Source organism: Poecilia formosa, unplaced genomic scaffold (genome assembly GCF_000485575.1).
Source record: "Poecilia formosa unplaced genomic scaffold, Poecilia_formosa-5.1.2 Scaffold30, whole genome shotgun sequence".
NCBI lineage: Eukaryota > Metazoa > Chordata > Actinopteri > Cyprinodontiformes > Poeciliidae > Poecilia > Poecilia formosa.
The window spans coordinates 2,554,618-2,580,558 of NW_006799969.1; the positions used below are offsets into that span (position 1 = coordinate 2,554,618).

A 25,941-nucleotide genomic window follows, 5' to 3' on the forward strand; every position below is an offset into this window, starting at 1 on the left:
TAAATATTGGCATTAATTGTATAGAAATGTTACTAAATATATTGGAAAATATCTTCTAAAACGCAGCTGTAATCAGAACCAGTGATGTTATAACTAGAACACATATGTAATTCCTAATGCCATATTTTCTGGTCATTTACCAACATTCTGGAGCGACTGACAATTCTGTTCAACGTTGAAGTCATTTTTCCAGTTCATCACCTCCTGGCACTGATTTTGTGACTCCTGTCACTCTCGATCTGTTTTGGTGTCCGTCTGAAGCCGTTGTTCCCAGGCCCTCCTCCCAGCCGCCGCTCCCTTCAGAGGACGCTGTCAGATGAGAGTATTTACAGCGGACAGAGGGAGTCCACCTCCAGTGGACAGTGTGACACATCCGCTGACCTTCTCTTCACCTGCTCCACCATCCCACGCTCGCCCACCGTCCGGCACGGTCCACGTCGCCGGGCATCGCACAAATCTCTTGGTGATTCTTTTCATTTGACAGCAACACCTGAATGTGTAATTTGTTGTGATGTGGATTTACTGAAGGTACAAACGAGGTTTCTGGGTCAGTTTCTGTCTTCAGTTTGTCACGCAGGAGCAGCTAAGCGAGAAGTCCAGAGGGTTTTAATCTCCCTTTGCTTTACCCCCAGGAGACTTGACCGCCCCGGAGAGCTCAGAGCTGGAGCAGGAGATGAAGAAGCAGCAACTGCAGGATCCTGCTCTGATGCCCCTACCTGACACCGGAGCAGACGGCCCGCTGGACTGGGCTCACCTGGTGGACGCCGCCAAGGCCTTTGAGGGCAAGTTTGCATCTTCATTATGTTTAAAATTAGATGTGGAATAACTGACTGAAGAACACAGAATAGAAATGTCCTTTAAAGTACAATTTCTATGCAACAGCAGCAAAGTAACAGGCAAAAACAGATAGCACTAAGGTAGAATATAAAAAATAAGAATGGAATAAAAATACTGTACAGAAAGGACAACATTTCAACATAACTGCAATATAGCAATAAAAAATACTCCAGTCCACAGGAACGTGCAACTGAGTTGGTTAATTTAAAAATAAAACCCAAAAATTAAATCTAAAGCTGATTAAAACAATCTGGAAAAAGTATATAATTTGATTTTTTTTCGAAGTTAATATCTAAATAATTCCTTATCTAAAAGTTATATCAATGTATATACCCATCCTCCTATATAGTTTGTGCAGTTTCCATGTGTTAAGGCTGACAACTGTAAAACTGTGTGCAGTAAAGTGTTTGTTTTTTTTTTAACTGGGACAAAGATGTACTCTGAACCCGTGAAATAACCCAGCTGTTATTTGTGCTTCTGCCAGACGAGGGCACCACTACTTAACTTTTCTTCTGCGTTCACATCTAACAGCACATGGTTTGTGTTTTCCAGAGCAGAGACTGGTTTTCCTAGCAGCCCAGGAGGAGAGCTCTACGGCTGAGAGCACATCAGCTGCCAGCCCCCAGCAGGCCGAGCCTCAGGCGGCTCCACAGAGACAGCCGTCACCCGGGTAAGGGGTCTCAGGTCATGGCAAGATGTCAACGTTTGTTTTATTTCCCTCATTTCCATCTCTGCTGACACCGTGGAAGACCCGGCACACTTCCTTCCAGTCACATACTGTTGCAGCTAATGACATCAATTAGTTTCCTTTTGCTGGCTGACTGCACACTTATCTGTAAAATCAACAGAGCATCAGGTTATTAATTTCCTGGCTGTCGTGTTTTACAGAGAGATTCCGCCGTGTTTGATGGGTAAGTTGAGCCAGTTGGAGTCCATGGTGAAAGTGCTGCAGGAGGACCTGAAGAAGGTGAGCTACATAACCTAATGGTGTTTCTAGTATTGAAGAAAAGGAACACGAGATGCTGACCTGTATTATTTGTTTAATATTAGGAGAAAGACGCCAAAGCGTCACTGCAAGTCCAGATCCAAAGCCTGCGAGAGGACAACCAGCGTCTCCTGGAGGAATCCTACAGCGCCTCAGCCAAGCTCAAGAAATTCACAGAGTGGGTCTTCAACACCATCGACATGAACTGATGCCCGCAGACGTCAGCTGCTCTCCACTGGGATGTTAACCACTACTGAAGCTGATGTTTGTTTTCTATGTTGGTCTCCTTATCAAACCAGCTCCAGGATCACTTTACATTCCATCCTACTGGATCTGTAAAAAACAAAAGCTAATCATGAAAACAGCTAAAGACTCAAAAGGAGGACGGAGAAAACGAACAGTTTGTGTTAGATTTTATCGGCATGCACTCCCCTCCTGGGAGTACATACAATTATGTAATGCTTTGGTGGCATCCTTGCATGTTGGAGAAGGAAATGTTGAAACTAACCTAAAGGGATATAAAGCTTCTGACCCCGTTTACACTGCCGATCAGAAGTTTACATTCCTTCATCAAGAAAATGGAAGTCATGTTGTTTGTGGTTTTTAATGATGCATTTAGGACAGTTCTTTTTTTCCTTTTCAACAAAAAAAAAAAACAAAACATTGCATTCTTGCTTTTAAAATCCATTGAAGTTGTCATGAATTAAAATGAGAAAAAAAAAACAGTTCAAATACATCATCAAAAGCCTTCACGGTGATGATCTCTTTATGAACTTCTGACCGGTACTGGGGTTCTTCAGCTCACCTGAATGAAACTAAACGTGTTGACAGCTATAAAGCTGTAATAAAATAAAACATCCATTAATGTTGGGCAGATCCACATGGACAATTTTGCAGATTTAAATGTTATAGATTTGTTGCCGTTTCTCAACACCTTTTATTTTTATACCACTAACCAAAATAAGAATCCAAATGATATATTTTGATGGTAGCATGGCTAGGTAGCCACAGAGCCCTTATGTTAGCACACACACTAAGCACTGTAAGGTCAAGGGGCCTTTCTGTGTGTAAACAACTGTGCAGGCAAATTACAGGCTGTTCAGCGAAAATGATCACAACAAGAAAGAAATATACATTGTACAAACACAATGGGTGCCATAAAGATGCAAATATACAATCCATATGACTGTAAATATGTGAAGTTGGAGTTTATTTTTCTCTTGCCCTTCTGTTATACAATATAAACATTATTTATGACAAAGACGATGGCCGAGAAGGATGAGATGTTCGATATTTGACGCCTTCCTGAGGAAATGTGCACCCTATGTGACAAATTCTTTAATCCAAAATACAAATTATTTTTATGCTTTTTGATGTATAACATTTTGTTGCCTTGCCTGCTGCAGTGGATTATTTGACAACATGTAAAGCACTACATGAAACTGACCCGTTTGTCCTTCCATAGCATGTGAAATGGTCTCAATCTGACTCCCAGGGTATGTTAAATCGGTACTTGTTCGTGCATAATCACATACTAAGATATTGTGTACACATTTCAGCAGCTGAAAATTTCAGCTGCAGGTTTCTGCAAAAACCTGCTTGAAATCCTGACACAAAACCTGGTCCATGGATGACCAAAGCCCTTATTTAAACCTCACGCCGTAACCGCTTCCTTTTGTATTCAGACACTGTGCAACTGTATATATAAGCAAAGTTTAATAATCATCAAGAATTTGCACCTTCAGTCTTATTTTATACTTTTATTTTTCATGTAATTTTTGCTTAACGGAGTAGCAGAGAGAGAAATGAGGGTTATGCAAGAGGGAAATAAGGGGTTAAAAGACTGAACAATGCCTGCAAGCTGGACTCAGAAGAGTCTGAGATCCCTGACAGAGCAGATCACCCCTTTGCCTTCATTCTTAACATGTGTGACAGCATGTGATTATGTTTCCATTGAGCTGTGATGTGTAAAAAAAAAAAAAAAGTGTTTCTATCTATTAAAGATATTTTGTTGAATTACACCCCAACTGATGCGTGGTCCTTCGGAGCGGCATTTTATGGAAGATTAATTAAAATTTCACATCATGTGTCCTCCAACATGAGCCTGTAATGGTCCTGTGGTTACTAAATGTGGCTTTACAAGTAAAGTGAAAGCCGTCAGGAGGTGGCCGCCTGCTGTTGTGTCGTGATTAACATAGAGCTGCTGTTTTTCCACTTTGTTCTGATTGAACAAGCCGTTTGCCTTCGGAGAGGCAAACCTGGATTGCACAGATTGATTAAATGTTATAAACCAATAGATTCAGCGTGAAAAAGGACCTTTGATTCTGGAAGAAGTGATGTGATCACTGCTGGGAGTCAGGTTTAAGTATACGTTCACATATCTATTCTAATGTGTGAGATTAAGGTAATCTTTGATTCTACTCATCTGAATAGATATACAGATGAAGGAGTCATGCAAATGTATTCAACCCTTAGATTTTTAAGTTTTATTTTCTTTTAATGCTGATTTTTTTTTTTTTTTAGGTCCCAGATGACAGTCCAACTTTAAGTTGAGTCTAACTGTGAGTTTGAAAGAAAGTCATAATTATCATCTCTCAGAGCTTTGGTCACTCAAAAGAATGCAATACAAAGGGATCATCTGTTAACCTACCAATAGATGGTCTCTTGATGGACGGGTGAAGGAGGCATTTATTCAGAGAAGCAGACAAGACCCTGACATTAATACTGAAGGATCTCCAAACATCCATTACTAGCGTGAAAGAATGTGTCAGCATGACAACTTTTAATTGTGCACTTCCCAGATGTTTTTTTTTTTTTTTTTTTTTTTTAGATTTCTTGAGATTTTTTTTCTCAAACTTTAAAAAAAAAAACCTCTGAAACTTCCTTTTTTTTTTTTTTTTTTTTAATAGAAGAGTGAGGAAAATAAATCCATGGAAAGTCTCGTTTGCAGTTTGACTCAATCCATGTACAGCAAACCTTTTAATGTTTTACATTGCTTGCATACATTGATTACTTTGCAAAATGTTATATGTGTTGGACAACTAATACTACTCATCATCCTGGACAAACAGTGATACACAGAAGTGGCAGAAGCATGGTGTGGGGAGGTGTTTTAATTAAAGGACAATCCTGAAAGAAAGCCTTGTAGAGAACTGGTGAGGGTGAACCCTAACCCCTAACCCTATCCAGCTTCTAACAGGACTAACCCAAACACACAGTAAGAGCTAGAATTATTTTTTTGCTTAGATTTTTTCCTTCCACTTTACAATTTAATAATAAATCACTTAGAAGTTTGTGGCAAAAGAGAAAAATGTCATTGGCTGTAAATACTTTTGCAAGACACTGCTGTAGCTTTCGCTGCATTATGGATTTGGGATGGGACTTTAATTCCTGTTCTTTTGCGTTGCAGTTATTTCCAATACAATAAAAGCTGCGAACCTAATGCACGTTGATTTTCAGCAAGTTTTATAAACATTGAATGCCTCCAATGCATCTTTGTGTGTTGGCACTGTGTCAGTCAACATGTCTCTGCTGTATCTGCTGTACTGTGGGAGGCCTGAGGTGTTGCTGTCTTGCACTGGTGAGAGTCTGAACATGCTGTTCAGTAATTTCACAGTAATGCAGATTATAACAGGGCCGCCCCCCACCCTTAAAGCAGATTAGAGAACTCTCTGCCCATCTGCTTGCCTGTTCTCTGTGTCTTTCTGATGGCATGCATGTTGTGGATCAGCACGCTTTTTTTTTTTTTTTTTTAATTAAGTTTGCCGCAATCATGGCAGAGTGGGTGTCATTTTGCTCTCTGCACTGATTGCACAGAGACACAAAGTAGTGAACGGATGCTCTTTTCCGCTGTAAAGAGAAATGTGTGAGGTAAGCACTAATCCTTTGGGCCAACAAATGCTTTTACACTCTACCAGGCACACCACATATGTGAACATGTGACCTCACTTCCAGCGGATCGCCGAATGTATAGAGAACAGCAGTTTTTGCGTGTTGTCGTTTTTTTTCCCCCAAAGAGCAGAAGCATGTTAAGTAAATAGCAGTGGCCTTTTTTTTTCCTGTGTAAGGCTTGTTTAAAGCAGCACGCAAGGTGCTTTTGGAGAATGTGAAATATTAATATGAGCAGTGAAGAGAGGACATCCCAGAGGCAGGCATGAAAAAAGACTAAGAAAGAGTGGAAAGAAACCATTGATGTGAGTCTATGATAACTGGTGAATGGGTTCTGTCTACAAACATCTAAGACTGTGTTTTTTTTGTTTTTTTTATTCACTCTGCATGCACGCTTTCACAAATTGGCCACGGCGTGTATTCTATCGGATCTTCCCTGGGGCCTCCTAGGATCTCATTTACTGCAGAAAAAAAATGTCAGATGGATTGGATTGCCATTTAAGCTTCAATGATTCCAAGGTTTACATGAAAAGAAGGAGGAAATGAAAGATTGGACAAAAATGGGACAGAGAGACAGAATTATTCTCTTTTTGCTTTTTGTCACACTTGATTTTTTTTTTATTATTATTAAACAAAATAAAACCAAAACATAAAAAACATGGTTATCTCATGATTAAACAAAAGGATGATTATATATTCCCACAAGATGATTTGATATCTTTTCCCCATATTAAATTGTGTTAACAATTGAAAACTAAGGATTATATCATTCGTAATCTAATACTGACATTAGTTTAACCATATGAAACATTTACTGTGAGCTTAAAAAAGAAAAACAATCTAAAAACCAAATCAATATATAAGCAAATTAAAATTAAAAGCATGCATTACCAACACAATGCGTGTGTCTGTAAAAATTCAAATTCTCAAATCAGGTCAAATAAGATAAAAATAAATGCAAAATAATAAGCTTTATAGGTACACTAGGAAAAATTACCATCTACAATCCAAAAACCCAGGAGGCAAGAGTACAAGCAAACAACAAAGAATATATAAAAAGAGATCTTTTTTATGTTAAGCTATTTTTTTTTTTTACTGTTAAGCCATTCAAACGTGCAAAAAGCAGCTTTTTACACGTTTCCACTGGTATTTCTAAAATATTTCTTCTTTCATCTATTTGATATTCGGAAGCCATTCTTGCCATCACCATCATCTTTGGTTCCATCCACAGATTCTCTATTTAATTCAAGTCCTGACCTTGACTGGGTCACAAGACATTAACATTACCGCAAGTAAGAATCGACATGTTCTTAAAATTAAGAGATTATCTCAAATCCAAATCTGCTAGGGCTGTGAATAATAACTGAATGCCTACAAATAAGGCAAGAATATTTTACACATCCTTCAATCATTAGCCGTGGTAAAAAGAAATGTTTGAGTCTGAATTTCTACACAGAGTGTTTCTGCACTCCCACCCAGAAAAAAAAAGTTGATTCCACATCAAAGCCGCAAACTTGTTCCTGGAAACTCTAAAAGCTACATGTAGTCTTATGTTCTGTGAACGCAGTGTTCTGTTCGGAGGAAAGGGAACAGGGAGGTCTTTCAAATATCACACAGCCTTGTCACTGAGGCCTTTGAAGGCGAGCAGAAGAATGTAAAATTCCTTTTTGAATTGAACAGGGAGCCAAGGCAGATGTTGCAACACTCAGGAGGGATGAGGCATATTTTATTCCTTCTTGTCGGGAGCCTGGCAGCAGGATTTTGAATGGGTTGAAGAGAACACGGCCTGAACCAGCTTCTTAGCATCATCCTGAGAAAATGTGCTTTTGATTTCGAAAATCCTGTTTCGATAAAAAACAAAAAAAACCAAATAAGACTCACTTAGTGGAGTTGGATTTTTTTTTATTACTACTAGAAATCATTGTGAGGTTGAGCTATTTTAATACCACTTTAATTGTTACTTTTTTCCGGCATCAGTGGGCGCTGCTGCAGAGTGCATCTCTGTCCTCCTTTCTCTCTACTGCTTGCTGTTTCTCTCGTGTGTACACACCAAAACACACGCATACACACACCCACACACACACACACATTCACATACACACATACATACTCTCTCTGCCTGTCTTTCTCCTCCCTCTTTATATTCTCTCTAATTCCTTCATCCCTCCCACTTTTTCAGCTTGATCTGCCCCTCTCCGTTGCACAGTGTCTACGCTCTCTCTCGTTCTCTCTCTCTCTCTCACACACACTCAGTCTTTCGCTCTCGCTCGCTCGCATGCAGACCGAGGGAGAGGAAGGGATGAACGAGGTGCACACATGTGAGGATCTCCTCAACTGCCAGAGCAAGGCAGGACTGGCTACGAGAGAAGACGAAGAGGAGGAGGAGGAGGAGGAGGAGGTCTAGAGGAATACTGCAGTGGCCATCCAGCTTCCTTTTCTTCAGAGTTCTCACTCTCCATCTCTCTTTGCTTCACTGCTTTCATCCCCCCCCACCCCCTCCTCACCGCCCTGTCTTCTTCATCCACTCTTCCCTACTGCTAGCTACACCATGAAGCCGCCTGCTGCTTGTTGCTAAGGGGGCAGCCAACCGGGGGGAGCAGAGTGAACCAGGCGTTATTTTTGTGTTTTCAAGGTAATAAATGCCTTCCCTGATGGCAACTGTCAGGTGTCACAGATGTTGCATCGCACTACAGAGTCAGATCGGGGTTTTGGGACCTTCAGTCGTAGAATGGTTCTTAGTGAATTTGGAGCAGGGTATGCATGCTCTGTGCACAAACTCTTTCCCAGTTTATCCAGTTTGTTTCAGCCTCGGCTATTTGAGTCTTCTATCCTGTGACTGTGCATTCTGTCTTCTTGCTTTATTTTGTTGCATTGTTTGACTCTCTGCATGTGTCTCCTTGAGACAGTCATCAGACCCCAGGGGCCTTGTGTGGACTTTGCTTTTGCATGCTTGAACAGGTGAACTGGAAGGAAGGTCTTCTGTTAAATTACAGCTTCCTGTCCACAAGGAATCTATTTGCACACTTTTGTGTCCTGTGAGCAGGTGCTATGTGATGCATACTTGCTTGCCGTTCTATATAGTACTTGAGGCGGATGCAAAGACTAGCTGTCTAATGTTCTCAGACTCTGAAAGGAGCACAAACCTGTCGACCAAAAGGGAATGCTGCTCTCCCCGCTTCTGGTGGCAATAACAAACAGAGAGGCGAGAACAGGTGATTACTTATTCACTCATGCACATCATCATTCTCAGCGGTGTAATACACCTGAGTGCTCAGCAGCGGTTACAAAGCCTCCTTGCATGTTGCTGCTGTGCAATCTGAAAATGGACAATTTCTGCTTTCATCTCACTCAAACTTGTGTAATTTGTGGCTAAAATTACATAACAAATTTAAACCCAAATCCTCCTCCGGAAGATGTGCCAGTACATTGGATACAGGATGAAGCTATAGCCTTTGCCTTGCAAAAGTTTTCACACTTCTTGAAGTTGTTGTTGTGTTGTGTTTTACTGGGATCTCACGCGGCAGACCAAAAGAAAATAGTGCTGTGTAGTGGAAAGAAAAGTCATAAAAAACCAGTCAAACATGAATGCTTTGTTCTAAACCAGTCCATCAAAGCTCTGACTGAAGTTTTAAGGTCACCATCCTGCTGGAAGACAGGCTTTATTGTCGTCCAGTATTCTACTCTATGTATCCCCTCCATCATTCTATTACCTTTGAACAGCTTCCAAATCTCTCTTATTCACCTTTACCATGATGCTGCCACCACAATATGTCACAGAGGAGTCGTTTTTTACTGATTTGAATGCTTGCTGAAAAAGTTCTATTTTGGTCTTATCTGAGCAAAGAACATTCTTCCATATGATAGCTGTGTCTTGTGTATGCTGCAATGGGACTTTTTAGGACTTTTCAGCTTCCCAAGCTGCATTTTCCTTTGAATAGTTTAGATATGCTCTACAAAAAAAATTGAGTTTCCATGAATAAGTTGGGAGTTACAGTCCACAGAAAAATCTGCAGTTAGGTGAATCTTATACCAACCATGAATAAGCGGGGCTCCACTGTAGCTGTTTCAATGAACAGAAGCTTTATAAAGTGTAGCTTGTAGAAATCCCGAGTTAAGCAGTTATTTTTCTTAGGAGTACGTCTATGTGGCAGCTCAGACAAAGTGTCTGGGACTGTTTGAAAGCTGTGAATAAAACAACTTATTTCAGACCGCAGGGTGGTGGCCGGCTAATGTGGGGAGTGCTGTCAAGTCTAAGATATCCATCATTAAATTAGATCTAATAGAGTGCCACAAAATAAAGTTCGCTCAGTTCAAACTCTTAATGTCATTCTGGTCTGCAATCTGGTGCAGTTATTAGCACTTAGGATGTTTTGTTTCTCCCTGGGTGCTCCAGCTTCCTCACACAGTCCAAAAACATGCATGTTAGGAGTACAATACGTTGTCTTCCAGGAAGGTACGAGCTCAACTATAGAGGATTTCGATGCTGCTTTATATGGTTAACATTTCGTCATTTAATGTTCACATGCTTAAATGATAGTCAATGTCTGGCAAAGTTAATTTATTGATCAAAAGCTGACAAATGTGAAAACCAATGCTCTTAAGCTGGAATCACAACCACTGGCCAATATATTACATGCACATTAAGAGAACTGACATGGACCGCTTTTTGCCTTCAGAATTACCTTTATTCTTCATAAACCTATTTGACAAGGCTTCAGAAACATTGCTTAGAGTTTTTGAGTTCATGTGGACCTGTTAGCAACACACAGTTGCTATAGGTTTGCTAGCTGCACTTCATTAATACAAACTTCCTGTTCCACCGCATCCCGACCCCAATCTGTTGTATTTAGGTCTGAACATTATGGAGGCTGTTGGGGATACGGTTGAACATTGTTGCTTTCCAGCAACCACTTTTAGATGATTTGAGCAGTGGGGCATGCTGCATTTATTCTGCTGGAAGCATCAGAAAACTGCTCACAAAGGGATGGACATGGTCAACATTAACACTGAGGTATTGTTCAGTGCTTTGGGCCTGCAGCCTGAAGCACTGTAACAACACAGAAACCATCCATTTATAATGTTTTTTTACAACAAGTTCTGACCTGGCTAAATGTTGAAGCTAAAATCAGAGCAACTGAACAAGGCAATATTTTTTGTCTCATCTGTTAATGTTGCAGTTTTAGTGAGCCTGAGTTGCTTGCAGTTTAAGTTTCCTCTACGTAACTGAGGGGGTTGCATCTAGTGTAGTCCTCTGCTGCTATTGCCCACTTAGCTCACAGACCAAAGTGTTGTGCATTCAGAGATTGCATTTCACACACCTCGGCTGTAACTGATCTGTTTTACAGCTGCCTTTGTATAATGTCAAGCCAGTTTAACTATTCTCATCTGTCTGCTGCCATTAACAAAGCATTTCTGTTCGATTAAATGTCCTTTTCTCCTCACTCTGATACTAGTTCAAACTTTAGCTAGTTTGCTAACAAGCAAGTAAGCAGACTATGACTACTGAGTTTCTAAGCCAACTTGCTTCCATCATCAGATGGATAATTTTTTTTTAGCTTGTCATGAATACGGTATGGCTTAAACAAAAACCCAGCTCCTTTGCAGCTGCAGCCTAAATGTATTTAGTCAAGACAAAGAAAAAATTAATTATCAAAGGGACTTATATGCTGTTTATTCAGCCCTATGAGCTGAGGTGATGTAGCTATTCTGTTTGTCTTCAGGCCTTACTGAAAATGGCGGAGGGGTCCAAAGATCAGGGAGCGACTGGCGCTGCAGAACCAGAGGAAGACTCCCCCAATATGATTGTCTACAGAAAGGTAGGCCTATGCACACTTTCTGGTCTACATTACAAACAATCGCCTAACAGTGCTCTCATTTGTATCAAAGTGCACCAACCACACACCGGTCTCACATTGAGGGCTCAGGATGTCTTTCCTTTCAGCCGTCTTAAATCAAGCCCCACTCTTTCTTTTCCCCCTTTCTTCAGAGCCATATTCCTTCTTCTGTGTCCGTTTCCAGGCTGCCCTCCAACATTTTAATAATCTCCCAATCCCTTCAGTGAAGGGTCTGGGCAGTGAGGGATCCTTTCATTGTCAGGGGTAATTACCTCGTCCCCATGGTGCCTTTACTTTCAATCAGTACTGTTTGATTGGAGAGGGTTAGCGGCATTGGAGGCTAATTATGTGCATATTCTGCTGGGGAGAAGTAGCTAAGTCTTCAGGGCTGGAATCTGTAACAGCCAATGAGGGAGTGGTATTTCCCCACACACAACAGATAGCTTGTGAAATTCCCTGCCCTATACTGGGACGCTTGGACCCTATTCATTTGATTTCCCATGGTATCCGCTGCTACCATTGAGAATTTTGTTTGGATTACTGCAAAATTGTCCCAAATCTCCTGCTTCACCCTGAGCCAAAAAGCTCTTCATTCATATGGTGAGGTAAACAGATTAGTGGAAGTATGGGCAGTAAAGACAGGATGTGAAATAATTGTTGACAGCATCAGCCTCAATGGCTAAGAATTTTTTTTTTCCATGTTGTAACCATTTAGTGATTAGGATTTTATGACTACTGGAGGAATTTTAGCCATGCTTTTTTTTCCCTCTCTGGTATTATGAATCCTGATTTATCTCTGAATCTCCCAATTAAAAAAAAAAAAAAAATGCTGGCAGTGTGTGAATAGATTGTCAAATCAGTTGTTAACATATGGATGTGGGATAGTAAAAGTGGGAAGACAGCAACAACTGATATTGCTCTGTGAATCCTAGTAAGAATGTCAAATCCTTGTAAATATTTACCTGGAATGACCTCTTGATAATCATACATGAAAATTGAGGTGAGGATGTTTTAAAAATAATTGAGTCTGTTGCTCAAGCGGAGGTCAGGTTTTTCGGTGACTTGTTCACAAGCGATTATAGGATGGTGGAGGAGGTGGACATCCAGACCAGCGCCTCGTCTGCAGTGATAGGGATGTCGGTCTGGTCTGTCGTGATGAAGAAAGATCTGAGCCAAAAATCAAGGCTCATCTGTTCACATTCTGATCTTTGTAGACACAAGTTCCTATAAGCATAAGTTGAGGAACTCTGAATGAAGCTTGGAGCAGAAGGGGACATGGGTGCTTGAAATTTTGTCCTGGAGCTGCTATCTCTGCTACCCAATCTCTGATAAGTGTATGACAGGAGATAACTGGAATGATGGATGGACATCCTCACCCAAAGCTTAGAGATCGGTGACAAAATAAATTGTCACATTTCCTTCCAGAAATTCCGCAGCAACAAATCAACTGCAACCTACAGGCCATTATCACCACTGGCTTGTGCCGCGGCACAGCGGTTTGCCACTGTGTCAAAGAAAGGGCAGCACACAGCACGGTGTGCTTGTGCACATGCTGTTCAGCTTGGCTGAACTTTGGCCACAGCGCAGCATGACAAATACCTGCGTGGGCACTGGAAACGAGTCATCCAGGCAGGCATGGAGGACAAAGATGGAGCCGATGTTTGTATGATGAGACGTAAATTCATAGTTGTTGACATCTTGTATCTGGCACTGGAAATGTTCTCCATTCAAGGAAGCAACCAAGCTTCATTTAGCGGCTTTCATCTTGTTTTTATTATTTCGTTTTTTTGTTGTTTTTTTTTAGATTCTTTATGGATAAGGTCTGTTTCAAATTTACAATTAGGGATTTTCTATAAGAAAGAAATTTGTGATTTGTTAAATTTGCATTCTTTTATGTTGGAAAAGCTTTTTTTCGTCCTTATCTCTGCTTGATTTAAGATCTGAACTTGTGAAGCTCAGACAAATTTAGACCTAAGCAGACAGATGTACTCATGGTCATGCAAACTGACAAAAGGATTACAAAGTTTTTGAGCTTTTTAAAACAAACAAACAAACAAAAAAATCATCATGAAGATCTCCAAGATTGTGGAGAAAATATTTTGTAGGTGAACAAAATAAAAGTAGAACTTTGCTAACGGTAATTATTTGTTACGTTTGATGTGAAATTATCACATAGCTTCTGAAAATAAACTATCTTTGAAACATTTTGGTAGTTTGATACTCTGGGGCTGCTTTGCCACTTCATGACCTTCACAACCTGTTGTAATTGATGAAACCTTGTATTATGTTCTCTAGCTGAAAATCCTGAAAGAAAATGTCTACTAATCACTTTGCGACCAAAAGCTTAAGCACCACCAGTGGCAAGTCCAACTTCAAATATCTAAAAAAGAAAGAATGATGCTTTTAGAGCTGCAGAGTGAAAGCACTGACTCAAAGCTGTAGCTGTCAGCAGGGGCATTTTCACATAGAGTCGTGTAGGTTTACATATCCATTTCTCTTATGACTTAAAAACCATGTTCTTATTTACCCAGATTATCTTTGTTTGAAGACCTAAAACATGATGATGTTCCCAAAAATATTTTTGGGAACAAAGCTCCGTAGCGGCTTTACCTCAACAGTTTAATAGCTTTGATGGACTATATGTGCTTGCCAATATAAATGCTTGCTTGCCAGATTATATACAATCCACATTTTTTAAATTCGCTTTCTGCATGTATAAAACCACACAGTAAAGATCCAAAGTCTAACATTCAGAGGTTCCTTGACTTCAGTATTTCTTGGTTGTCATTAGCATTTGTGTATGGTTGAGTGTCTACTTTAGCATCGCAGTGAATTAAGAACTCATGCTCCATTGTACATTCATGCATCCTCAGAAGACGTACAACTGAGAACACTGTAGTTCGCTGTAACACATGGATTTCACAGTGCGGCTTCATTACGTAACGCTGCACATGCCTGGAGGCGACGCATTTAAGAGACTGGATCTTGCTCGTCAGGAGGCCGTCTGGGGGAATATCAGTCATTTCATGTTTTGGTCATACGATGTGACAACCGACAGATTATTCTCAGAGTGACAGGAATTTGTGCCCTTCCTGCTTTGATTTTTTTTTTATTTTATTATTATTTTTTTTACTTTTAAAGACCTAAATTCATGAAACAAACAGTGGTAAAATCTAAAAAGAGGGAAATAGCATGAATATTTCATCAACACTCCATTTGATCTGCAACTTTACCAGCAGTCAAAATTTTGTATGTTTTCTTAAGTTTTAACTCTTGTAGCCAAAACTAAAGAGAGGCGCTGGGCCTTTGGTGGGCTATAGGCACCCAGTGCCTCTGGATTCAGTGGGTGGGCAAGCCGGCGCAGTGTGAAGGCTGAACGCTGCTCACAGAGAGCCAGATGGCCGCCAATATGCTCTGCCGCCTGGGAAAACACTGGCAGCCTCGTCCCGGAGGCCTCAGCCTCTGTCAGCTGGAAAACATCGCAATCCTACCCGTAAGGAGTTAGTAGGGCCAGTGTGATTTCATAGAGACAAAAATCATTACAAAAGTGGATCTCCTTTGGTAGTACTGCATAAAGGAATATACTGTCCAATCTGCCACATTTTCTGTTAAAGAATATTGAGTTAACTGCGTGGGCAGTTAGACAAAGGTGACTGTGACGTATCTAGCCGTAAGAGATGTGGAGTGCTCTGGAGAGGAGGAGGTTGTCTCTGTTCGTGCAGCGTAGGCGATGCAGCGCTGTCTTCCTCTGCCTCGCTACCCATGAGGAAAAGAAAGTAGAACAACACAAACCAATAAATGCACCACGTCTTATCGCCAGAGAAAAAAAAACCAGAAAGAAGAACGGGTGCGCAGACATAGGTTGCAGACGTACTCGTCATACCAAGCAGACTTTTCCTTTTGTCTGTTTGTTTGAGATTAGGACTACGACCTCAGCACGCAACAAAGAAACGGAGAAGAGAGGCATAACTGTGATGGAAAATTAAATTAAATAGAGTCCACCTTTCAGCTCTGATGGGGTGAAGATCGCTAACTATTTATAGCGAACATCTCTTGTCCCCTAAGTGCATGAGTGCATGTATTTTTCCCTTTTTCCATCGGGCCATCGTAGAGGCTGAGGCCCCTTTGTGGAGATAAATGTAAAGAGAAAATGTCTGTAGACAGTATGTTTTCAAAAAGATTACAATTGTAGTTATTTTTTTATTTTTTTTTTAATTGCATCCAAATTCGTTTTTAATTTTAGTCAAATTGGTTTTGGGAGTGCTGTGTGCATCTCATTACAAATATCAGATGTATTTGCTTTTTCTGTCAAACCTCAGTGTTTTGGATGACCTTTAAAATGACCTAATAAAAATAAACATCAGATTCAAAGTTATGGTTTATTTATTAGCAAGAAAAATTGATCCAAATCTCCACAGTCCAACATGAAACAATTACATGTTCCCCGTGTTAAATCATGGATTAGCTCAGATTAATCATGTTTTTGTTTTATTTCTAAATGCTGACTACTGTATAGCACCAAATAATCACTTAAATGGAAACTTCATGCCTTAAGAACACATGAGAAACAATGTGATTGGTATCTATCAGTTTGGAAAGAGTTACAAAAACATTTCTAAAGCATTTGATTAACGCATAAATAAAAATAGCCATAATCTAACGATGTAGAAAACACAGAACATAGGAGAAACGTCTGTCATTTGGTAGGGAAATTGTATTATATATAAATTCAGGATACATTTTTCTGATATTAAAATGTGTTTGGTGATTTGAAATACATAAATGTACTGAAATACAAGCCATCTGCGGCAGGAAAAATACTTTTTAATGATACTTTACACTGTTAAGTAAGTTATGGCAGATTTCAAAGGTCTTTCCATCCATTAACTAAAATAAAAAAGAAAAAAGAAAAAAAAGAAAAACTACACATGGAACAAAAAAAAAAAAAAATCCCCATTAGCCTGTACTGACTCTTGTTGAGTGTCAAGATCTTTTTGTTCTTGTCATAATGTTCCTTCCAGACACCAAAACCTAACTATTAGTGAACCAAAATGCTAATTGCTAGCATAATAACGGCAACGCTTCTGTCAGTGTCTCTTGCTGCATGCAGAGCAGAGGCCAGACATTTTTAACCATCTTTCCGCTTTTCATCTTTCACTGATTTTTGCGGCCTTTTCTTCTGCTTCTTGCTAATTAATAATTGAAGCCCATTTGGAGCGTTCCATATTCCGAAACATATCGGCTCCTCTGAGACATCACATCTCTCCCCCTCCATTCATCTGTTCTTGCATGGCACTTTGTCTATGACGACTTGAATGGCCTCCTTGATGGCAAAGCCTCTTATTTCACACATTGTTTGAGCACATCAATTTACTGGTGTGGATATTATAGAGAGATAATGTGTTTGCTCCCGTAACAACAGCTATGGGGTGACTAACACAGGTTATCACACTTGTGTCACATCACTTAGGTAGATGGATGTTAAATCTAATATTCCCCGAGGGATGAAAAAAAGAAATTACTGTCAGCGTTAACTTGAACCTCGCTCACCATCCAAACAGATGATTATCGTTCTGTTGGCGTGACGATCAACGCAACAAAGAGGAAGTTTCTTAGAGGGAGTTCCCCTAGAGGATGCCGTGTAAATTATATGGAAATTAATAGAAAACTGCAGCCAGCACACCACCAGTTGGACACTGTCTCCTGCTTGCTGGGTAGAGAGAGATAATGTAACTGTAAATGGCAGCTTCCTGCACCACTGATTCTCCAGCTACAGCAGGGATGACAGCTGGGTGGATATGAAGGGCTAACAGAAGCACTTTGGTCAGGAGAAGGAAGCTGCGCTGCTCATCTTCCTCCCGCTGCCAGTGACTCACACTCCCCCTCGCCTCTCTCTAAAGAGGCCCATGGAGGGACTATCTCTTCTCTTTTCAGGCTAACCTCAGTCTGAAGTGTTTATGGACCACTGTTTGCTGTGCCTGTGTGCACTTAAGATAGTGCGCTGCAGCCGAACACTCTTGATATCGCTTGTGCAACTGTAGGGACGAGTTCACCCGGCGCTTTATCAAGCACGATCATTTTAACACTTGCACCATGGGAGCCTTTATCTGAGGCGCTGGTATGAGCTGAAGCCTATGTGCCTGTGCATGCTAAGTGTAAATGTGGGCTGCTGGGCTGCTTCCCTGCTTGGGTCAATGAGATAAAAAACCATGAGTGCAAAGCTCTATGTCTTACGTAACCAGCTCTCGTCTGTGTCATGCGTTGTGTGTCTTCTTCTTCTGTTTAGTGAAACATGGAAATCTTGAAGGCAAAGTGTAGTTGGAGAATAATTTATAGTTCCTCAACAGCCTACATGTGGCGCATGTGCATTGATTCACCTTATCCATGAAAGACTGAGAAGGGTGGAAAAGGAAACTCCTTCCTTATCTGCACATTGTCAACATTGTGCCCTGAAGAATTTAATAATGCAGCCAGTGTTGTGCTTTTCTGGTGAGTGGAGTGTAACGCTGTGCATGCATGCAGAGGCTGAAGATGAGAGGTGGCTGATGTGGGGGAATGGCTCTTACCACCGTGTCCCACTTTTTAGAGCCCTCCAAAGCCTTCTGAACCTTTCACTTGATGCAGAATAAAAACTCTGCATGAAGTCGCACAATAGAGAGAGCGCTCTTCAAACACCTTTGACTGTACTGTTGATAACCTCAGAATCTCTGCTGGACGCTGAAGCAGCAGCCTGAACTCCCATGGGAGGAGATGAGTTGGATGTACTGCATTTCTGTTGAAACCTGATGTTCACATGTGCTGCACTAAAGGAAACAGTGCATTTTTAAAAAATCACTGACTGATATTAACCTCGACTAATCATTTCCTGTTTTTGGTTAATTAGCATCACCAGCATGTTTGTCCGGTTGCTAATTGCAAGGATAATAATGTATCAGGAACAAAATGAAACTTAAAATTACAGCAAGCAGTTACTACATCATCAGGATTTTCTTTTATGCCGAGATTTATCTGCGCAAATCGATGTGCCTTCCAGAAATGGATACATAATGGAAAACCAAATCGATACAAAGAGATACTGAAAGCATTTAGAAGAAACACAAAAATATCTAATTTCTTAACAGAAGTGATAAAAACATGAAAGAAAAAACAGTAAGTAATGTTTGCTCTCTCAGTGAAGCTTTTTTTTGTATATTTAAGCTTATACTTATAAGGAGCTTCAGAGAGAGTTTTCTGAAAATATTCACAACACTTTTTCTTGCAATTATCAGGCTCCGAAGCAGAAATGAATGATCTTAACATGTGTGTAAGTTTGCCTCAGTATAAGCACTGCCATACTGTAAAGGTCTGGTCAGATAAATGCAAAATTCAATATTTGGTGAAGAACTCAAAGAACCGTGATATTAGCATTCCTATGGTGAAACATGGTGGTGGCAGTATCATGCTATGGGAGTACTTCAGTAGTGAAAGGGAAGCTGAAGACACGAGCTCGACGGGATGGAGGTTCAACTTTGTCAGCTCTAAAACGTTACATCTCTAAACATTCAGCCAGAGCTACTAGCACAAAATGGTTTAATCAAAGCACATATTTAGTTGTTTCTAGTGGCCTAGTCAAAGTTCAGACCTACATTAAAAAAAAGTTGCAACTATATTCTAAGTCCACAAACTTCGAGGTTTCTGCTAGTTTCATCACCAAACATAACTCGTAAGATTTCATTTTCTTGCTTTTCTCTCCTCTCTTCGTGTTTCCCTTTATTCTTCCTACAACCAGCGTTGCCTCATTAGACTGCGGTGATAGATTAACTTTGAAAACGCAATTCTCTTTTCAAGGCGCCCACAGCTGACGAGGATCAGTTATTAAAGTGCCAAAGCAGATCACTTGTGCGTGCCGACTGCGGTGAGTTCAGCAGAAAGACTTTGTTGCACTCAATTTGCCTGATGAAAATTTGACGGCTGATTAAGCAATAAGAATGTAGGGTCAGCTGGTTCATCTGTCCTGTCGAGTTACGTCTTTAAAAGAGCATTAAAAAGTGATTATCACATGATCAGACGTGGAGATGCTCTGCGCCGTGTTTCCTCATTATTCAAAAGGGAACCGCAGAGAGGGAGTACCACGTCGTGCGTTTATAAATACGTCTTTGCCATTTCATGTTCCAACCTCAGGAGAGCCGAGCTCAGATGAACACATGAATAAATTCATTCTATGCTTAACACAGTAAATAGTAATAGTAATATTTTTAAGCCAAATTCTCACAGAATTCCTCAAAGGTCAGCTGAGCACCCTCAGTATTTCCAATAACACTGATGAGATGTGATTCTCTCCTGAAAATAAAGCTGTGCTGGCGTGGCTGCACTATGTTTCATAATTTAATCAGTGAAAGCTTCATCATGTGGGCCTTCTCTGCTCAGGCACTAAAAGAAGTGCTTAGATAATGACGAAACAGCAACAAAAGGATGCACGACATTCAGACGGAGAATGACTGCTGCTGACAAAGCGCGTGACGCAGCTGAATGAAACATTCTGATCAACAAATGTACTGTCACTGCAGATCCATCTGCCAGCGCAGCCATTTGTATTGTTCATCTGAAAGGTCGGCAGACAGAGAGAGAGAGAGAGAGAGAGAGAGAGAGAGAGAAAAATGTGTTTTGATTAAAATAAGTGTCTGATTCATGTGAGCAGGACAGAGAAAGACACAGAGGGACGCAGCATCATCTGTGCGCCGCGGAGGCGCAGGTAGTGACGGACCGTGTGTAGTCGGAGCGCTGAGACTCTTTGTAGTTGTCACCGGGTTCAGGATGAAGCAGGAATGAGTCACCAGGGCCCGAATGTTAATGACCCTCACAGACTAGACTGACTAAACATGGCTCAGAGGACCAACCATCTGGTTCTGTTCCGACTCAGAGACGTGCGTTCCCGCCGCTCCGGTTCACTTCGACTAACCCGGCCTCCGTAACCCTGCCTGTTGGGATTTCATTGTTAACCACACTGTCAGCACAGTAGCCCACCCCACCCTATAACCCCACATTTAAAAAAAATTAATTACACAAGCATCTCTGTGTGTGTGTGTGTGTGTGTGTGTAGCTGCAGTCAGAGTCATAAATGTCTGTGCAACCCATTTGTCAAGGATGACACTGTTATCCTGCGGAGCGCTGGGAGATTTTAAAATGAATTTGTGACGTGACAGAGGCTGCACTGTTTGTCACTATTTGCAGGAGTTACATAATAATCCTTTGTAGGTTTTTCCCTTTCTTCTGTGTCATGCTGAATGTTGAAGCAGTCGTGGCAGACCTCGCTGCGTTCCTGTTCCAGTTTCTTCTCCAGTTATTATGTCAATAACCTGAGAGCAGAGGCCAAGTAACAGAGATCCGATTGTCTTTTATCAGGCAAAAAAGGACAGTGGTTGATTTGAGTGTACTGCCTACAAATCTATATTCAGGAGAGCCTTGCAGAAATATTCACACCCCTCAGGGTTTCTCGCGTTTTCTCTTACTTTTCATGTGAATACATAATCGTGAAGTGCAAAGTAGAGCACTTTTTACTGCAATTACAGATGCAAGTGTTTTGTGGCATATGGCTGCCATTTTTCACCCAAGTGGACACTCAAATTGTTGCCATCTTTCACATTGTTATGTCTCTGGCAAAAGCATAAAACTCAGTCACATTCAAAGGAGAACATCTGTGAACATCAGTTTTCAAGTCATGTCATTAACTATCCATAAATCCCCACAGATTCGCCACAGGGTTGATGTTGTCATCGTGATGTGCAGTGTGAGATTTTTACACACACACATCAGGAAGTAGGTGGCACCTTCTTGTCACAATCTTGGTTTTTGGCTTGTGGCAAGCTGCAAATATATCTTCTCATGACGTTTGATTTACCTTGCTTCAAATAAGTCCATATTTGTGGAATGCATCACAACTAGATCTTTCCTAATGATTTGAATCGCTGCAACTCCTCAAGAGAGATCATATCTGTTTTTGAGACTTTGTTGATACTCCTCTAGTATAAAAAAAAAATCTGCAATCGCTGCGTTTTCATTAAATAAGTAATGCGAATAAAGTCACACATATGTTTGTTCTCGCAATAAGTCATTAAAAAAAAAACATGCCGCGCCATCGTCCTCCTACCGTTTCCGGTCGTCTTCTTCGACACTTCAACCTGTAGTAACGTTCGGTTGTTGAACATGTTAGTCGTGTGCAGTCTTGCTAAATACACTATTTTTGATACAGCTGAAAACCATCCCAATCATAGTGCAAAAACTTTATTGAAAAACATTTTTTCGTGTCCATTAAGCAAATTTATTTTTGTAATTGAAATTTGTGCAGAGTAAGATCAGTAAAAACATGGCTCATGACTCTCTTGGCTGCTTCTCTAGCTGATGCTCCTCTTACGAGACCTGACACTGATCAGTTGTATTCCAACAAACTCAGCATTTAACTTTTCTATGTCTGCATCCTGTCGGTCGTGTTGCTTGGTTTTCATGCTGTTGTTCATGAATGTAGTCATGCTGTATTTGTTCTGAGATTAAATTATGCACAGGTCGACTCTGTTCATGTGACTTATGAATATCACTGGTTGCACTGGATTTCATTCGGGGATATCAGATGTTTGCTTTCCACACTTTTCAGATTCCCATATGCAGAAAAACAAAAATCACAAAAAATCTAAACTCAATGCCCTTACATTTGTGGGTGACAAAATGTGAAACAGTTTAAAGACTTTTTGTTTTTTTTTTTGTTTTTTGCAAGGCACTGTACATAAAGACAGAAGCTCCCTACCATTAACACTGTGTGAAACTAATAATAATCCCGCCCTCCTGTACAAACAGCTACTTAGAAGTGTCATGCAACTTGAGCTTAATTCATTTAGACACTCCAATACATCCAGGCTTTCATTTGACACCACCGCCTTTTGCTTCAGTTGGAAATTGGTCTTCATTAGCAGCAAAGAAAGTAGGAAGGGAGCACCAAATGCTTTTAAGCTTGTAATAATTATGAGAACTGAAGCTGATCCAGAGAGGCGCGGGTGGCTAATAACAATGCTTTTTGGGCGGCACCTCGAGAGGATCTGAAGGGGGTTCCTCCCACACTTTTGTGGCTGCGCAAGTCAGAAAGGCGCAAATAAAAATGTATGATTACGGGATTTGTTTTCCACAGTGAGCACGTGCTGAACACTTCGGAGAATGAAGCAATGGTCAGCAGCTGTTGGGTTTGATGTGGCCTTAATGTTCTCCTGAGAGTATAACTCATTACATGTCATCCATTACACAGATGAGCTCCATTAAAGGGCTTTCACAGAAGAAGCCACGCTGTAGTATTTTAAGTGTTTCCTGACCATAAAACAGACTGTCATCACTGACATGCAGGGTAGATATACACAACAACCACCCAGCAGGCGATTATCCAATAGGCTTAATGTCTTATGTGCTGCAAATGACTTGTGAGATTTAACAGTTTACCACGGAGGACGGCTGCGCCTGAAAATCATCATAATGACTTAAGGAAACAGGCCAGCAGTCAGCAATTTCTCGCTAGACGCATAGAATTGCAAACATTTCTCCGCCAGAGTAACACAATAATTACAATATTCGTTGCAATGCCATGAAATATGCCTGCTCAGAATTTCAATATTTAGCGCACTGTTTTGTTTTAAGTGTCACGTGTTTCACACCTGATATAGAAGATAGTGGCGAAGATTTTAATGATGGGAACATGAGAATAGCAGATTTAATTCATATTTTTTTTTTCTCATCTTCTGTGCTGTGATTTGTTTTGTGGAGGTTCAAGCACTTTGAGCTCTATTATGTGTGAATGGTTCTGGTTTATGTTGATTTTTTAACATTTTTGCAGAGTGTGAGAATGGATATGTTTGTTTTGAACCACTCCAAAATAAATCTATACTATATTTAGACCTAAGGGATCTAAATATAGTAACCTGGCCTTTTGGGATTTTGGAAGGAACGCGTTTGTTATTCACAATTGACGTTGTCATAGCGTCGTTTAAGAATAATAATGCAATGAAATCTTTTTTCCTCATATATCATGTAACTAATATTTTTACAATAGACAACACAATGCCTCAACTTCTATCTTACAGCTACACTATAACTTCCCTAGTAGCATACAAGATGGCATAAAAGCTTTCATACATGCCGTTGAACTTTTGCTCAGAAACCTTTTTATGAATTGAACTGTTGCCATGTTCATTTGCATGCGACAGGCTTTGGCCTTTTTTACAGACTGCGACTAAGTCTCCAGGTTATGAGCAAACATTTCTGGTAATTAGCTTTTTAGACTCTGTTTATTTTGTACTGGATAACATTTCAGTGAGCTTTGCATTGCAAAGATGACATAAGCTCATTTTGCCTGCTCTCTGTCTGTCTTCCCTCTCTATGTCATCTGAAAAAATATTTGTGAGCTCTTCCAAGAGAAGAAGCCGCCATGTTTGGGGAGAAAATGATAAAACAACTAATGTGTCCTTGTAAATCAGGTGTGGCTGAGCAAATTGGCCTTGCAAGCCACTGCTAAAATTACAGCCTGCTGTCACAGGCAGATAGCTTGTGGCTGGGTGGGAGACAGTAAAATACACTTAATTTTAAAATATATTGAAAGGATATTAGACCACAAAGCATGGCCGGTTCCTTTCTCTAGAAAGTCTTTTTCAATAATTTAAAGCTGTGAGACGGTTAGACTGCAAATTCTAGCTCTGCGGACGTAATGAATGGTTCATTTTTGAGTCCCTTAGGTGAAGCATTTCAAGATTTATGAGCACATTCAGTTGCCTCCTGGCATTGCATTAGATTTCCACACAAGGTGGTCGGCTGGACCTCTATAGATTATCAGTAATACCACCATTCGGCATCAATATGTCTTTTTGCCAGTGATGCAACATAGCAAGTGATGGTTCTTGCATAAATTGTGTCATGGACGAGCATCTCACACAGATACACACAGATACACGCAGATACACGCAGATACACGCAGATACACTCTCCCAGAGAATCCAACGCTGCAAAAAACTTTTCAGATTACACCTGATGTTTTAATCATTAAAAACTAAACTACACAGTTCTTTTGAAGTAAGACTTCAAAGAGAATTGTCAACACAAAGAAAAAATAATTTAGGCCAAGTTTGACGCTTCTTGTTTTTACACAGAAGCATCAATCTAGATGTAGATTGACAATCTAGATTGCTCAATCTAGGGTGGGAAAAGCTTTTTTTTTTTTTTTTTTCATTTTCACAAATAGAATAAAGGTGACATAAATGAGACCATGTTTTAAATAATCTCTGTTTAGTGTACAAGTATCCAGTATAGGTTTGATCAGTTTAAGTATTTTAGATTCAATTTTTAATAAACCTTCCAATTAGCTTACAAATCAGGCACCAACACAACTGACTAAACATATAAATAAGCAAAGGAAGTGCAACATTTTATCAGTGCTGGATGCGCCCCAGCCCATGTCACCCTGGGCAGTGAGCCCAATTGGCCGTTTTAAAAACCTCCATGAAGCACATTTTTTTCCTACCTGTGCTACAATTGTCATAGCTTCCCACCGAACATGTCATGGCTCATTTGCTTGCCCCATAATAGAGCTGTGTGAGGGGAGAGACGACAGCAAGACAAAAGCCAGGGATGCAAACATCTCTTCTGCAGGTCTCTGTCGGGAAGAGGAGTCGTCGCCTCCGGGACTGAGTGCAGCAAAGCATATTACAAGTGTGCAGCACTGCCTGCCGCCCCGTGGCACCAAGAGATGAGATTTCACCTCCATATGTGAGCCCAGCTGGCCAAATTTTATTACCTGCACATATGAGTTGGGAATAACAAGGGTTTATTGCCAGCATTGCTAATCTGTCATCCAGTAAGAGGCAGAGATGTCTTCATAGCTCATCATAAGAACTGAAGGGCCGCTCTTAGCAAAAACATCCTGCTAGTCAAAATGCAGATTTCTTGATTTTACGAGAGTATGAAAGGGTCTGCGTGGATCTCCTTTGTGCTGCGTAGCTCAGATCCAGCGCAGGTAATGGGGATATCAGGTCTTGCAGTAACACCTGTGTGCGTGGGTGCCAGCTGTACAGCAGTGCAGAAAAAGCGAGGATGGGTGGAGCCTAATGACACACAGCGGAGCCGTAAAAATCCTCTTCTACACCGGCAGCCATGGCAGAAAATCCATGCATATTTAAAGGTCAAGGGCCTCTCACACACACACTGATTCCTTGTGAGTATTGAAGTGCAAAAGCAGCCGAGCTGAGGAGAAACAGGATCATTTAGGGCTGAGGTCTAAAATGTTTGTCAGGTTGAAACATAAAGTCTGTCGCCAGGGAGAAGGAATAAGGAACAGATGGTGTTATGAATTCATCACATGATTTAAAAAAAAGAAAAAAAGAAGAAAAATAACAT

At 40.6% G+C, this 25,941-nt stretch overlaps 2 protein-coding genes across 8 annotated transcripts in view; both read left to right on the top strand.

The window, feature by feature from the left end:
* The window catches only part of LOC103136210 (signal-induced proliferation-associated 1-like protein 1), a 50,528-nt gene extending 46,685 nt beyond the window's left edge, over window positions 1-3,843 (top strand). Inside the window, exons 31-35 of the mRNA XM_016670050.1 lie at window positions 262-463; window positions 633-782; window positions 1,390-1,507; window positions 1,726-1,804; window positions 1,888-3,843. Coding sequence (XP_016525536.1) covers window positions 262-463; window positions 633-782; window positions 1,390-1,507; window positions 1,726-1,804; window positions 1,888-2,031 — 693 coding nt within the window. The 3' untranslated portion in view covers window positions 2,032-3,843. The remainder of the gene's footprint in view (window positions 1-261; window positions 464-632; window positions 783-1,389; window positions 1,508-1,725; window positions 1,805-1,887) is intronic.
* Window positions 3,844-7,828: 3,985 nt separating this feature from the next.
* LOC103136135 (regulator of G-protein signaling 6-like) overlaps window positions 7,829-25,941 on the top strand; it is a 43,813-nt gene continuing 25,700 nt past the window's right edge. For 2 of the 7 annotated variants that reach the window (XM_016670090.1, XM_016670089.1), the window contains exons 1-2: window positions 7,832-8,342; window positions 11,431-11,526. In XM_016670090.1, the coding sequence (XP_016525576.1) occupies window positions 11,443-11,526 (84 nt within the window). In that variant the 5' untranslated portion in view covers window positions 7,832-8,342; window positions 11,431-11,442. Of the gene's footprint in view, window positions 8,343-8,708; window positions 8,923-11,430; window positions 11,527-25,941 lie in introns of those variants that run through there. The other 5 variants (XM_016670088.1, XM_016670091.1, XM_007549246.2 and 2 more) reach the window with 5 other exon arrangements.